This window comes from Anabrus simplex, chromosome 6 (assembly GCF_040414725.1).
Source record: "Anabrus simplex isolate iqAnaSimp1 chromosome 6, ASM4041472v1, whole genome shotgun sequence".
Taxonomy (NCBI): domain Eukaryota; kingdom Metazoa; phylum Arthropoda; class Insecta; order Orthoptera; family Tettigoniidae; genus Anabrus; species Anabrus simplex.
In genome coordinates, this window is record NC_090270.1 from 245396428 (window position 1) to 245413826 (window position 17399).

Genomic DNA, 17399 nt, shown 5'->3' on the forward strand with positions numbered 1-17399 from the left:
CTGTAGTCCAATGCTGATTTTTTCTTATTTTCATCTGTTTCTCAACAAGGGAAGGAATGTTCGTAAAAGTGATTCGAATTAATGAATGATTTTAATCACGGTCATCATGTGAGGCAAGAATGCCTTTCAAATTTGAGTATTTATTCAATTAGCCCTAATGACAACTTGACTGATTGACCAATTTCGTCATAAAACATAAAGTATTTCTGGTCTTATTGTAGGATTTCCTTAATAAAAAAAATAATGATCATGAAACGTGATGGAGAGGAAGGTTTTAGAACTATAGAGAGCAATCAAATTTATACATTTCGTTATTAATGGGAAACACAACCAGGTAATCATCAATTTCGGCGGTGGCTAAATGGAAGTGGAAGAGTGGTTCGACCAACGCAGTTAATGGCTGAAAATATATGAAATGAGTAATTAATGAAGAACTGAAAATTTGTCAAGTGAATTATTTTACTGAATATCGTTGATAGTGGACAAACTTCTAATAGAGTAACAGAGTTTCGTCCAAAGCTTGCGACTAAAAACGACTAATTTTTCTTCTTATACTTATTGCTATTTTATACTTGTAAATCTGAAAAATGGAGACAAGGTCAATTAGAAAAATAATGTAAGCACATTCTTTCATTTAAATGATAGTGTTTACTTACGAATCAGTTATATACAATAAAACTGATTTGAAAAACTTACTCTTTGACTTTTCTTCAAATGTCAACAATAAATGACTAACGGCCAGTTGGTATCACGGTTCTACTTTTGCTTTGCGTTTCCTATGCTCCAGGCTCCACAGTTCCTAAAATGGAGAAGGTTGCTTCACCCGTCCAATGATCATAATGGTTCCTTTCTCTTCCTCTATGAACATGTACGTGAAGGGATGGTCAGCAATAAACTCCCGCGGGGGTCTCACTACCTTGGAAGTTCTTGCAAATACATCAGGTCCTGTAACAGAAGAGCAATATCAAATGTTAGCTAACAGTTATTATTATTTATCAGTCCCAGACGCTCCCGGAGGTCAGTATCGAAACATTCGTCTCCGTCGCTATTTAGCACGCACGTAACATTCAGTAACATCTATTTGCCGTTCAGAAAGGAAGATCTAGGAATGATTTATGTCGTCCTGTCTAACTTCTGAGATTTACTTTGTTATACTTCGGTGCAAAAATAGGTTTTCTTTCTTTTTCAAGATCCAATAATCGTCGCAATAAATATGTTTGCTAAGAGGGTAAATAATTTCGAACGGAAAATATATATATACCAGGTGGCTCACGGACGCCGTACTTTGTACTTATAAATGTCCCGCATGCATAAGTGATGTGTGGGGTGTCTACCAACTGATTTTAACAGGGGAACTACTGCCAGCGGGCAGGTTACGTCAGAATATGAAGAGATAAGAAACAGAGTCACACTCGCAGCATGTTACTCAGCGTTGCCGGTCGAATGCACCCCTTGCATTAGTAAACATCGTTTTCGACCGCACAGTTCTAGGCTGGTGTATGCTACAGCCGCAGTATATTTGCTGTCTGCATATCGGCAGTAGCTAGTGTGATCAGCAGCGGTGAATACACAGACATTATTTTAATCTGAACAATCTGGTCGGAATGCAACAGAAGCTCCAAACAGACGTATGCCTTCTACATACGTACTTCACCGAACAGTATTAGTTTTTGTTTCATACATGCAACTCTTCCATCGAGTGGAATGTCTACACGTGTAAAATAAATAAGTTATTAGATTTCATTTACTGCATTTTTTCTTGCTAGGGGCTTTACGTCGCACCGACACAGATAGGTCTTATTGCGACGATTGTATAGGAAAGGCCTAGGAGTTGGAAGGAAGCGGCCGTGGCCTTAATTAAGGTACAGCCCCAGCATTTGCCTGGTGTGAAAATGGGAAACCACGGAAAACCATCTTCAGGGCTGCCGATAGTGGGATTCGAACCTACTATCTCCCGGATGCAAGCTCATAGCCGCGCGCCTCTCCGCGCACGGCCAACTCGACCGGTACTACTGCATCTTTTGCGTGTCTACAAACAGTAGCGGCGGTTAGGGGGTGGGGTGAGGGACAGTCGCTCCCACCCGCACTTTGTAGAGTAAATATGGCATTTATCCATTTTAGCCAGCAGGAACTAGGAATTATTTTTAAAAAAGCTATTTGTACAAGCCTTATTGTCTTATAATCTAAATATTTCCTTTGCTGTATAGTGCTACGGCAAGTAGTGGAGACGTTGCATGTGCTGTGAGGAAGGGTAGTAGGGGTACAAATTTTTGCCGAGGTCGTGGCCACTGAGTTATAATTCACCCACTTGTCGCGCGCATTCATCAGTCTGGCAGTCTCTTTAGTGTCTGTTAGTTTCTTAGTGAGTATTCAAATACTAAATTATTTTAATTGCATAATCATGCCGTACTTCTATGTAATTATACCGGGCGAGGTGGCGGTGGGGTTACGGTCGTGCAGCTCGGAGTTTGCATTCGGGAGATAGTAGTTTCGAATCCCACTGTCAGCAGCCCTGAAGATGATTGTCCGTGGTTTCCCATTTTCACAGCAGGCAAGTGCTGGGTCTGTACCTTATTTAAGGCCACGGTCGCTTCCTTTCCACGCGCAGCCCTTTTCTGTCTCATCGTCGCCATAAATCCTATCTATGTCGGTGCGACGTAAAGCCAATTGTAAAAAAAAAAAATATTCAGTTGTAATCGTATTGCAACAGGAGCTAATACCAACGTTCCTATGTTATTTCTTTGTGTTATGTTATTTATTAAGTAAATTCCCCGTAGTGAGACCTGGTGAAAATTTTATTATACAGCATTGAATCAAAAACTCAAAGAAACTATTATTACGAATAGGCCTAATCCACGGGGCTGATTAATTACATTTACTTATAAAAAAGCATAATACAAACGAAATAATTTAGTCCGGTGAATGTAAAGTTGGTATTCTCTCGCGTTGAAATTACAATTACAATTAAATATATCTGTTTTTACAATTGACTTTATGTCGCACCGACACAGATAGAACTTATGGGAAGGAAGCGACCGTGGCCTTAATTAAGGTACAGCCTCAGCGTTTGCCTGGTATGAAAATGGGATACCACGGAAAACCATCTTCAGTGGTGTCGACAATGGTATTCGAAACCATTATCTCCCAAGTGCAAGCTCACAACTGCACGCCCGTAACCCCACAGCCAGATATCGCCCTGTACAATTACATAGATGTACGGTATGATTATGCAATTAATAATCATGTAGTATTTGAATACACACTAAGTAACTAACAGACAATAAAGAGACTGACGAATGCGCGCGGCGAGCGGGTGAATTATACCTCCGTGGCCACCCCCTCGGCAAAAATGTGTACCCCTACTACCCTTCCTCACAGCACATGCAACGTCTCCACTACTTGCCGTAGCGCTATACAGTAAAGGAAAGATTTAGCACATAAGACAACAAGGCTTGTACAATTTTATTAAAAATAATTTCTAGTTCCAGCTGGCTAAAATGGAATAAATGCCATATTTACTCTACAAAGTGCGGGTGGCAGCGACTGTCCCTCCTCACCCCACCCCCTAACCGCCGCTACTGTTTGTAGACACGCCAAGGAAGCAGTAGTACCGGGCGAGTTGGCCGTGCGCGTAGAGGCGCGCGGCTATGAGCTTGCATCCAGGAGATAGTAGGTTCGAATCCCGCTATCGGCAGCCCTGAAGATGGTTCTCCGTGGTTTCCCATTTTCACACCAGCCAAATGCTGGGGCTGTACCTTAATTAAGGCCATGGCCGCTTCCTTCCAACTCCTAGGCCTTTCCTATCCCATCGTTGCCATAAGACCTATCTGTGTCGGTGCGACGTAAAGCCCCTAGCACAAAAAAAGATGCAGTAAATGAAATCTAATAACTTATTTATTTATACACGTGTAGACATTCCACTCGATGGAAGAGTTGCATGTATGAAACAAAAACTAATACTGTTCGGTGAAGTACGTATGTAGAAGGCATACGTCTGTTTGGAGCTTCTGTTGCATTCCGACCAGATTGTTCAGATTAAAATAATGTCTGTGTATTCACCGCTGCTGATCACACTAGCTACTGCCGATATGCAGACAGCAAATATACTGCGGCTGTAGCATACACCAGCCTAGAACTGTGCGGTCGAAAACGATGTTTACTATTGCAAGGGGTCCATTCGACCGGCGACGCTGAGTAACATGCTGCGAGTGTGACTCTGTTTCTTGTCTCTTCATATTCTGACGTAACCTGCCCACTGGCAGTAGTTTCCCTATTAAAATCAGTTGGTAGACACCCCACACATCACTTATGCATGCGGGACATTTATAAGTAGAAAGTACGGCGTCCGTGAGCCACCTGGTATATACAATAAGACTTTTGTCTGTAAATTGATCAGAATATAAAATGAATGGTATTTCTGTATTGGTCGTGTCCATAGTAACAAGGAGATGAACTTCTTTTAATTATCCGTCATCTTTGCCTATCTGTCCGAATCACGAGAAAATGGCTGAAGCGAATGTAATGAAAATCGGAATGTGAATTCGGGGAATGAGGCTCTACAATCTAGGCTATAAATCATGTTAATCACGCTGAGTGAAATAGTAGTTCAGGGGAAGCCCTGAAATTTTATTCTCAAATATCCATGTTATTAGTGTTCCATTCGATAATACAACATAACTAAAGTTATATAGAACTAAATTTCCGATCATTTGTCTTATACAGTTTTACCGTACCGGCTATGATAAGAGAGATATTCATCGATTTCGAAGTTTGTTGCTTAGTTTCTATCATCTCCGAGCACTGCTAACATAGAAATATTGTTCAGTCTTGTTAACTGGCGATGATTTTGTGATGATTTTAAGGTATAAAACTGCAAGGTTATTGGTCCATATCGACAAGGGAATTTTGAGGATGATGATGATGATTATAAAAATGAGAAAACCCCTAACAGAACGATCGCTTGAAGAATAAAAGAGGAGGAAGTCATGGAAGAGGAGCCTTGATATCAGATGCTCTAATTCCACAGTTGAAAGAAAACTAAATGTGAAGGCCTACAGTACAATATCGAAAGCTCGTAAAACTGAACAACAATAAGCTTAAATTGACCATTGTTGTGTTGTGATTTTTCTCTTCTGTTGTCACTCATCTCCGATAGATGGGCTTCCTGTTGCGTCCCGAGTAAAACAGCCTGCATGAATATGGATAAATATAACTGGGAAGATAGATAACCTTGCACGGGCTGTATGATTGACCTATGAACGAGGACTCTACAACTAGTTTATAATTTTTAAGACATTTCAAATGCTGCCATATCGCAGAATATTCAAAATCGCGCAGGCAGATCACGTCGCCAACGAGGAGGTAGGTATGCTTCGCCGTTTCTTGGAAACTTGTAAGACGCTAACCCTTACAAAAGTAAGAAAACTCTCTATTTTGGTCACAGTTTTGGTTAAAATGGATTTTTAACAGAAGTTTGGAAATGAAAGGTGTAATACGAACAATGTATGTTCTAAAACAATGGGTGCTGAGTGAGAATTTTCCCACTAGGTCATTGACCCCTAGTTGACTAGTAATATCTATATAAGTTCTGGACAACTGAACGCTGAGTGACGTCATAACCTTGCGTACGAGAGCATGCCTAAACTCATACACTCCTTTGAAGGGGCCTAATTGGTCAGGAAATGATCTGGGGTGTTCTGGCTCCCTTAGGTGAGATTATGACGTCATACCGTTACGTACGAGGGCAATGTTAACTTCACGGGCCAATTTGGAGGAGCCGAATCGGACAGCCCCGCCTTGGAGGAGACAAGTCGGAAAGGTCACGGACCCCTTTGGAGGAGCCGAATCGATCGGGCGCCCATGGAGGAGCCACAAATTGGTTAAGTGACCTGCAGGTGATCTTAAGACGTCATTATGAGGTCTTAACTTTAACTTGCGCACGAACGCTAACCTAACCTCACACACAGGCTCCCCTTGGAGGAGTCCTATCGGTTAGGTGACTGTTAGTTCAGCTTACGACGTGTTAACCTAACCTCGCCATGAGAAAAGCCAACTTAACGTCAGAGGTGTTTTCCATGGAGGGGCCAAACTAGTGAGGTGACTTGTAGGTGTGGTTAGCACGTGTGTTAACCTAACATTGGCCACGAACCGTAACCTAACATCACACATGCTATTTGTTGTATGCCCCTCGGAGTAGTGACAGAGGATTTATAAATGCCCCCTTATCTTTATATAACCGAACGCGCCGGCCTTCCCCTGACAGAGTTGTGACGTCACAGCGTGACAAGTGAATATCAGTTCCCGCTACATACATATCAGTGCGCTCAGCGGTGACATCGCGAGTTACTGTAATCAAAAGACTATCAGATCTCGCTAGAGACATAACAGTGCACTCTCGCCGCAACTTCGTGAGTTACTGTAAACAAATGACTATTAGATCCCGCTCAAGAGGTAAACAGGGGGAATAGCTAGTGCGCATGTACATCAGCTTGAGGTACACTCTGACAGCGAATTTTGCAAGTTACTGTAAAACGGATTAGTCACGCACTCACAAGTTCTTTGTCAGTCTTAGTGTTCTTGGTGTAGTGACGAAGGTGTGACGTAATAAGCGCCAGCGATTTAAAGATGCATGCTTATGTTTACATAACCGAACGCACAGGCCTTCTCCTGAGGCAGCTGTGACGTCACAGCGTGATGATTTGAAATGCGGACTGCTGGCTAAGGCTGCATGAGGTTATAACCTAACGCGTGTCCATTCGTTGTCCCGTTTCTCTACGGTGTCGGATTTGTCGTGAGATGAATCTTTTAAGATGGATTTTATTGTAACCGGAAGACCTTACTGACGTCAACCTCATCAGGAGGATAATATGAAATGAATGACATAATGCATGATAGTACGAAGGGAGAGGGTAGAAGCCGGTAGTGGCACATAGCCTTCTCCTGTCAAATAGCATCGAGAGGTATGCTCAAGGCATCAGTTCTCCATCTGTGAACATTGCGGAAAGTATGGCAATTTAATAAAGGATTTTGGGCACACAATCTAGTAATAAGAAATTGTATACAATCTACCTTACCCTAATAGGCTGAATGGTTCAGACGGTTGAGAGGATGGCCTTCCATCGCAAACTCTACAGGTTCACCTTACCTCATACACGACACCGTAGAGAAACTGGACAAGGGTTGGACCTGTCAAGATTGATTTTTATAACCAGATGCATCTCCTGACTTCAACCTCATCAGGGAAAGTAATAATATGAAATAAATGACATGATATATGATAGCAAGAAGAGGGGGGGTTAAACCCGATAGTGGCACGTAGACTATTCCTGTCGAATAGCGTCGAGAGGTCTGCTCAATGATTTTCGTCTCTATTTTACGGGCAAATAACTATAAACACCCCTCCTCCTCTTCCTCTTCCTCATCCTCCTCCTCCTCCTTCACCTAAAACGCACCTCAACTTAGTTGAGCACATATGCCAGAGTTGACTCGGTTTCAGGCCTTGTACCAATTTGAAAATTCCGTAACAGAGCTGAGAATCAAACACATTGCACATACTTTATGTGCAGTTGTATAATAGCGGTACTGAGCACGTGCCATACTAAGGTCACACTGTTTTAACAGGCAGCGATCACGTCGATAAGGTTACGCATTTTCAGACTTGTACGTTTTCAATGTCACTCTCTGATAAACTCAAGCCCTTAAATATGCTATAAGTGAGAATATTTTCTTTACTCTCTAAGATACTGTGATAGAGAGTACAGCGCCATGTTCCATTATGACAGAACATTAATAGTTGATGTACAAGGCTTTAAGGTGAACGGTAACTAATTTGTGTTCAAAGAGGTGGCTGTGTTGGATTGCATTGTGTTGTGAGCGCCGAAACTCGTAAGTTTAGTATTTAGCCCACCTTTCCCTTACTGTTTGCAAAAGGATGAAGACAAAAAGCAGACACAATGGATAGAAAAAATTAGGTCTACAATGGGGACGAAAAGGTGTACCTTATCACTTTCTAGCTGTGACCACGAACGCTCATTTGTCAAGGAAAGATCTTGTTTTTAAAGGGTTGAGAAAATAAGGAATTGTTGCGTGAGTATCTACCATCAACATGTGAAAATATCGACATGCACGAATTGGGATGTCCATCATTTAAACTCATCTCAAGGAGCATAGTTGAGAAAGAACTGAACAGTGTTCACGCCGTGTATGCATGCTCTTCTATTGGTTGGGTCCCAGTGCATGCCAGGAGGTGAACAAGATATGTGAATTGCAGTGTCGAAATGGCAACAGTGTGAAAGAAGCATTTTTTAGAGAAAAGAAATCACGTCATTCTATGTGATACAAGTTTAACGCAGTTCAAAAGGCGATCGTTAAGGTTTACGCTCGCAAAGAAACTAAACACTTTTACTGAAGAATAGTTGAATGCATTACCAAAGGCGTTTTTGGTCATGGTAGCTGCGAAGGCAGTAAAGGAGATCCGGGATAAGGTGCCTCGTGAGTTGACTCAAGATCCTATTTTGTCAGAGATTCAGAGTTTAGATCATGATTAGGTAAGATACCTTCAGTGAGACAGTGCCGTACCTTTCAACTCATTAAACTGTAACACGGACCTAAAACTAACGAGTTGTCTTCGCTTATAAAAACTTATCATGCCTGCGAAAAGAGTAAGCAAGCTGTCGCAAAAAAGGGTGAAGAATCGTGCTGGGAGAAAAGTGAGGAAGCATGCTGGGCATGGACTCATCAATAAGGTAATTGATCGTCTTACTTTTGAGCTTCATCTTCCTAGTTACCAGTACTGTGGACCTGGAACTCGACTTGACGTCCTCTTGGCACTTGGTGATCCTGGTATCAAAATGTTGGATGCTGCCCGCAAAGAGCACGACATTGCTTATCGTCAAGAAGAACCTGAACTAAGACGTGTAGAAGTTGAAAATCTGCATCATAAAACTATGCAGCGTGTGACGGCACCTAATGCTACAGTTGCTGAGAAGATAGCAGCACTTGTCGTTGCTGGTGATATCAAAGGAAAACTGTTACTGGGAGGTAGCATTAAACAGGTGTTGTTAGATTTTTAACATTAATCCTGTCCTAATCACATAATAAATTGACTAATAGTAAAAATGTTGACATGTTTAAACTTGTCTTATGCTGTACAAGAAATGAGAGGTAGAGGTTCAAGAATAAAAATAATCAAGTATTAATGTACATCCTCTTTATTAATCCATTAAGTGAAGTTGTTAATAAAACCAAGACATTTGACATACAGTTTAGTTTCACAACGACGAATAACAAGTTGGATTAAATAGTGTTCAGGGTAATTTGTTTTCTGCAGTTCTTCGATGTAGAATCCTTCTTAAATAGGCTGTCCTGAAAGATCGGGAAGTAAATACGTAACTGGATTAGTAAGCTTAACACTCTTGATATAAAACATTTCTGTGCTCCTTTCAGGTGTGTATCATTTTGCAAGATTAGACTTGTGTTCGCTGATGCGAACGAAATCACCTTTTTAAAGCGATGGCGGCGCTGATCAGCCGTCTTCATTACAAGATGAATAGCATCTAAGCGTGGGGTATTCTTAGTAACAAGACGTGGCTTTGTGCCGACAGGGCGATGAGGTGTATCGTTGTGGGTAGACACGAGTCTAGGTAGCAGTTCACTCTAACGATATGAACACTGAGCTGCAAATTCTCGCCATATCATTGATTTGAGTGTACGGTGAAAGGGTTCTACAACACTTGTCTTGATATTGCTGTACGTAGAGTAGTGATGAATGCCCAGTAACTTCAGATAAGAAGAAAAATCCCTGTTGTAAAACACTTTACTTTGATCGATTCGAATAAGTTTTGGGCAGCATTTTGATTGTTCAACAATATGTTTAAATGCGTCTTTGACTTGAGCTGCTGTCTTAGAACGCGCAAGTTGTGCAAAAGCAAACCTAGAGTACACATCAATGACAGTAAATAGATATATATACCCCTTATTGCTAGAGGCATATTGAATCATGTCTACTAAGTCTACTTGCCAGAGATCATCTTTTCCGCGTGTAATAACGTGTCTGCGACAGTAGGTGTGACAAGCAAGTTTATGTAACTCGTGTGCGATGCTTATCCTTACGGGTGAGATCTTATCTTGACGAGGCATTACTGTATAATACCCGCATGTCGTAATTCTCTATTTCTAGAATTTCTGATTCCAGGTCTGTGTGACCAGCATCTTGTGAATCTCTTAAAAGTTGTGTTCTACGAGTAAGTTAGGGTCATGCCAGTATCTTACGTCTACATATGTCAACAAAGGCTTGTGGTTAATATCAAGACCACGTGCAGTCGGTTGATGTGAAAGAAACAGCCTAGAATTAAACTCTCGATACTTGCGACTCTTATTTGCATTTACAGATTCTGTCCTCTTGTAATTAAGTCGTGTTGCATAAGTAGCAAAAGTTATTTCTTTATTTTTTAAGATCATCTTTGGAAATTATGTCCTGGTCAGGTACTCGTGAGAAAAGAAATTCTAAGATACCTCTATTAGGTTTATAGGTAACAGCTCTTACGGTGAGAATGTTGGCATTAATCTTAACATTTGCATTACCTATCAAGAAACAGTCGACTTCATAGCGAATACTGTAAGTTGTATCAGTTTTTTCTGTAAAGAGTTTTTCTATAAAAGGAGCAAGGAGAGTTACATAGATATTTTGAATAAAAGTCTTAAACTGATTAGGACACCATGGTGTTACCGTAACCTCAGACAAAGAAGATAGATCTCGTGTTGATGTAATATGTGTTTCAACAATAACATCTGTAGTTAAAAACATAATTCGCTTAGTTTTTGAAATATCGTTAAGTTCTTCTTCCTCATCCTCTCCATCCCTATCCTGATTCTCCTCTTACACATCCTGCTTCTCTTCATCTCCTTCTTCTCCAGGCTCTTCTTGCTCTTGCTTCTCTTTATCATGAGATGTTTTCATAGAAACAGAACTTGTAGTAGAGTTGGGCCATGCAGGACAATTGAAATGTTTTTCAGTGGTGCACCTAGTTGCGTTTTCAAAAATAAATCAGTGCCAGCTTGAATACGTTTAAGCTCTTTAAATTTTCGTCGAATATTGTTTCGAGTACGGATTGTACGTTGTGTAATCTCTTTGCTGGATGTTGTCATGATGACGGCTTTTTACCAAGTGGAGTCTGTAACTCTGTGTTAATGCATATAAAATATTGAAAACCCATGCGAAACCGTACGTAATGAACATCACCGTCTTCATCAATAACTAAAAAGCCGTAACGATGTGATGACCAGCATGTAGCACACAAACGTTTAAATTCTTGAATGTCATGAGTGTAAACATGATCATCATACGCATGTCGAATGTTGCTTTCATCTTGCCGAAAATGCACAATAATATTTGCGTTATCGCGCATCAACTGTTTAGGCACACGAAAATAGGTCTGACATAAATAGATCCTATCTATATATTCATGTCGTCCCATGCTAAAGTATGCGCGAATAATGTTTTGCTGTTCTGTAGCGACATCGTCAAAGATCATAAGAAAATTGGGAAGCACATCATCCGGTGATGGTACGTGCTCATGTGCATTAAATTGAAAATATTTCAAACCAACTTTAACCAGGTTGTGTATTACAATTTGTAGAATAGTATATGGTGGTTGATAGAGTGACATTGCGAAAACGTAGATATTCTCGAAGCGTATGCCATTTGAGGAGGTACTGAGTGTAAAAGATTTGTCTTCCCACATCCCGATGGGAAAAATATAATACATCGAATAGTAAAAGGAAACAATGTTCCATGACGTCTTTTTGTAGTTGTATAAGAACTAGGTGAGAAATATGGCATTATGTCACTAACAGGTAGTGTGTCTTGCTGCTTTATAATGTACATGGTAACTGAATAATAAAGTTTTTGCTATCGGCTTTACGTCGAGCTGACACAGATAGGTCTTCTTATGGCGACGATGGGATAGGAAAGGCCTAGGAGTTGGAAGGAAGCGGCCGTGGCCTTAATTAAGGTACAGCCCCAGCATTTGCCTGGTGCGGAAATGGGAAACTACGGAAAAACATTTTCAGGGTTGCCGATAGTGGGATTCGAACCTACTTTCTCCCGGTTGCAAGCTCACAGCCGCGCGCCTCTACGCGCACGGCCAGCTCGCCCGGTGAATAATAAAGTAGGCAATAAAAATATATATGTATATCAAACGAAACATCAAGTAACTGTCAGTTCACAAATTGCTGTTGAAGAGGCAAATGGCAAATGGTGAAATAATGATATCAAGACGTTGAGGCAGAAAACTAAAACTGTTGGATGGAAGGAAGTTGTAAAGCCTGCACGAAAAGCTACTCGAGGGGAGTATAATCCGCAAGTATCCGTTACCAATGCACTTCCGCAGAAAGAGCGAGAATTTATTCTAAGTACAGAGCAATGTTTTGTAAACGTGCACGAATTATTCCTGTACCAAAACGAGGAGGATTTCTTCCTGCGCTGTTTGCTGGACTAGCAGCATTAGGGTCTTTGTCAGGTGGTGCTAGTGCTGTAGCAAGTACTGTTAAGGCTGTAGAAGAAGCGAAGCAGCAGTTGAAAGAGAATGAACATCATAACAAAACAATGGGGGCGATTGCATAACGAGGCAAAGGCGTACACATGACGCTAGCGCCTTACAAAGAAGGGCTTCGCATCTACATATCACCAAAGAACGTCTACTGAATACAGTGCCACATCGAGCTCAAACCCACAAAGAAGTTTCACACTCGCTAAACAACTAGGTATTCATTACTTTTGCAGTGTGTATGTGCGCGATCAACTACCAGCATGCCCACGTGAAGGTGAGTGTGCTGTAATTAACTTAGACAACTCATTACGTTGCTTACGTAAAACGCAAATTTAAAGTATGTTATCTCGATAGCTATGGAGACTTACCCATTCCACTTGAGCACATGCGTTATATCAGAAGAAGTGCAGACGTTGTTTGTATCAATTAAGTTTCAGGGGTCTGCTGTCTGTAATTTCGTTTGTTTTGACAATTTTTCAGATATTCATCCCTTCTAGGTCAACTCAAGACCGATTATTTAGTTTCTATTTTCCGTGCCTCTTTGTTCTTTTGTCTGTTTGTCTGTTCCAGCATCACGGCGAAATGGCTGGATCGATCTCGACCAAACGTCACGTTTGGAGTATATTCATCTCGGAGAAGGTTATGATATGCATGTAATTTAAACACCTTTGAATAGGCGATTGGTTTATAGGAAAACCAGAAAAGTTTTCCTCAACTTTCTCTTATACTATTGATTTTCTGTAAAATCCGTGGGCTGTATGTGAAACGTATCTCCATTATAAACAACTATTGTTATGGTCATAATATAGCTTTCTCTTCAAATGAAGGAGAAACTAACTATTATCTGCGGGTATCATGCTCTGCATTGAGTGACCGACAGACCGACAACGAGCGTACAGGTTACCATGGCAACGTCTCTGACTGCCTGACAGCAGGGAAGTAACGTATTGCCATTTTCTTCATCATTTCTGTAAATGCGTGTTTGTGCCTTGGGTAGAACGCAATCGAGACATCAATCGGCCATTCTGCGGGATATTGACGGAATATCGTTGGAGGTTATAACCGACCTTGAATACCTTAAGTAATAACACTACTACTCATCTTCTTATCCGTTTACCTATGAATCCTTGCGCCTAAAGTTCTCCTCTGTTACCGCTTTGTTATATCCGTAACTCATACCATTATAATTTATCGAGGGGCATTTGATATTCCAACTCATCCACTTGGTATTCACATATTTCTACTATCCCGCTGTTCTCAGTTATAATCCTATTTTCTATTAATTTCATCTTTCTTAACTGTATTATTTTCTTCCTTAATTACTCCGTGCTAATCCCGAAACCTGGACACTCTTTTCTTTGGGGAAATACTCCATTCTATGCAAAGGTATAACTCTTGGCCCCCGAAAATATCGAAATAAGGATGAAATTTTAATGACGGTGCAGGTCTTCTTTTCGGGATAATTGGTGGCTAAACGGTAAGTCGTATTACAAAACTGATAGCATAATCGCCGTTCTATTTGGAGAGATCAACAACCAAGGATAGCTGGGCTGTTAAAACTTCACGTTTTACTGAAAAGCCTTTGTATATTATTTGTGGATTTCTAACCCATCGTAAATTCAACTATGAAAAAGATAGCTCACAGTTTGGTCACTGTAAATTAAGAAATATTTGACCATATCTAAACGGAATTACGTATCCCTACGAAAACATGGACATTAATTTTGAGAAAAGTAAATTTGGGTAGCTCTATGACATGTTTTGTAAATTCCAATCGTGGTGTTATCAGAAAGAAGATCGTCCGCTATTTTCGCCTGAATAATTTAAAAATAAAGCACCGATTGTAGTTATAGCCTGCTCTTATCATGAAGAATCTATAAAAGAATCTTCTATTGATATTCGTTTAGAATTTGAAACATCTGAAAATATTCCTTCTGACACAACTAAGGTTAAGGTTAAGTTATGAGTAGGTTTCCACCTTCCAATACTTATCAATTTCTACACAATAGGTTTATTAATTACATAATATAAACCATATAATATATAATATATATATTATATAATATATATATTATATAATATATAATATAAACCATATAACCTCTAGTACATGTCTCGTTCCGATTATGGAACATCTTCAGCTAAAATTTAACAAAATGGCAAGACAATTAAAACACATTGATGTTATGATGATACAAAAGCTAAAAGATATGATAAAATGGCACGAAGATTAAAACATATAATTATAATATCCTCTATTTTACTCATTCTTTTCTCGTTTCAGACTCATTTCAATAATCTAACCACAACTCAACTTCAACTACGGTTATTTTATCAAGAGTTCCCCCGATAAATATACATTAAGAAAATCTTGTATTTCTCAAATTTATCTTCAAGATTAACAAAATGTACACGTCTCCAACATGAAGAAGAACCTTATCGTCGTTTTTATTTCGTCATTTGAACACTGACTTGTTGAGTTTTTAACCAACATGAATGAACTTTATTTCATCATCATAATTATAAGTTTTAATCTTCGTGCCATTTTATCATATCTTTTAGCTTTTGTATCATCATAACATCAATGTGTTTTAATTGTCTTGCCATTTTGTTAAATTTCAGCTGAAGATGTTCCATAATCGGAACGAAACATGTACTAGAGATTATATGGTTATATTATGTAATTAATAAACCTATTATATAGAAATTGATAAGTATTGGAAGGTGGGAACCTACTCATAACTTAACCTTAGTTGTGTTGAGCCAATACGGAATAAATATGAGATTTATAAGCTGTATTCACTTATTATGCATACGAGTGACGTTACTTACCATCCACTAACGAATATTGTTACAAGACTATAAATAACGATAGCCCTTCTTCATTAACATCAGTGTGTGCTTCTACACCGTACGCAATGGAACGCATAGAAGAAAACGACTACACGGTCATAGACAATCGTCTTGATAATAAACAAAACTGTGAATTTGCATCCATTTCGCCTACCAGCGAAACTAATACGCTACATCTTATTTACCTCACTGAAGTAAGTGAAACTATTAAGATATTCTATAAACGTCGAACCATATAGTGGATGACAAAATATTCTATTCAGTGCTTACCACCAGGATTTTTATCTACGTACGCTGCTCCTTCCGTAGATGCTTTTAGGGACATCCTATCTCTTCTCAGTAAGATTTCAATCGATGCAGTTTCATGCAGACGCTGTCCACTACATTACAATTATCGAAGTGAAAATCACATCGAATGCGATTGCGATGGACCTAATCCGAAGATTGTAAACTGTAGACAGTGTATGGATGAACTTTTTACCTTCTATACAGCGCCTGATAAAGATTCAGGAAGGAACTAAATACATCGATGACATTAAGGTGAGAAATGCATCAACTACTTTGCGAAGTATAACATGCATAATGTACAGTATATTGAAAACTTATTTTCATAGTCAACAAATGTTTCTGTTTAATTTTAATGCTGCAAGGGGCATTACAATTTTGGAAGCACGCTACCTCTTCACAATGTTAAGGAGTACAGCAAACATGTCGGCAGCATAACAAACACTGTAGTGTAACTGGTTGTAATTTGTTTAATTTCGTAAATATTTATACAATATATATTTTATTAAATTTAAGGTATTCTATTTAATGCATTCACTTTCCCTCCGCACACGTATCAAATGTTTTCCTAGCCGTCACCATTTTATTTTTATGAAAATTTAGGCTGAGGACAGTCTAGTTCTGAGAATTTACAGAAGGCTGAAGTATTCAGTCAGCATTATGTAAATATGGTCGAACCTACATATTTTGCGACGGAAGGCCAGCGTCTCAACCATCTGAGCCATTAAGCCTGGCAGGGTAAGGTAAGTAGTGGTATACAATTTCTAATTACTATATTGTGTGCCCAGAAAATCCTTGATTAAATTCCAATCCTCTCCGCGGTATTCACATGGAGTGAGGGCATACAACGCTGCTGATAGATATTTGGCCGTCAGATGGAGAACTAAAGCCTTGATCAGATCTCTCGATGCTATTCGACAGGAGAACCGGCTTTTAACTCAACCTTCCTACTATCATATATCATGTCAATCATTTGATCTTATTATCTTCCCTATTGAGTTTGACGTCAGGAAGGAATTCTGGTTACAATAAAATCCATCTTATAAGATTGATCTGACAACAAACCCGACACAGTAGAGAAACGGAACAACGAATGGATACACGTTAGGTTATAACGTCATGCAGCCTTAGTCAGCAGTCCGCATTTCAAATCACCCACGCTGTGACATCACAGCTCTCTCAGGAGAAGGCCTGCGCGTTCGGTTATGTAAACATAAGAATGCATACCTAAATCGCCCGCGCTTATTACGTCACACCTCCGTCACTATACCAAGAACACCATGCCGGGCAAAGAGCCTGTGAGTGCGTGAATAATCAGTTCTTCAGTAACTTGCAAACTCGCCGTCTAAGTGTACCTCAAGCTGATATACATGAGCAGTAGCTATTCCCCTATGTTTATGTATCTAGCGGGATCAAATATTCGCTCATTTACAGTAACTCACGAAGTCGCGTCGAGTGTGCACTGTTATGTCTCTAGCGACATCTGATAGTCTTCTGATTACAATAACTCACAAAGTTGCCGCGAGAGCGCACTGATATGTTTGTAGCGGTATCTGATAGTCATTTGTCACGTTGTGACGTCACAGCTCAGTCAGGAGACGGCCTGTGCGTTCGGTTATATAAAGATAAGCATGCATTTTTAAATCACTCGCACTTATTACGTCACAGCTCCCTCACTACTCCAAGGGGGACACGACAAAGGGCGTGTTTGAG

General features: G+C 39.9%; 1 protein-coding gene across 1 annotated transcript in view; it reads right to left on the reverse strand.

Annotated features, from left to right (window-relative positions):
* Positions 1–642: 642 nt before the first annotated feature.
* LOC136875692 (leukocyte elastase inhibitor) overlaps positions 643–17399 on the reverse strand; it is a 102160-nt gene continuing 85403 nt past the window's right edge. The window contains exon 8 of the mRNA XM_068228278.1: positions 643–945. Within this exon, the coding sequence (XP_068084379.1) occupies positions 800–945 (146 nt within the window). The 3' untranslated portion in view covers positions 643–799. The remainder of the gene's footprint in view (positions 946–17399) is intronic.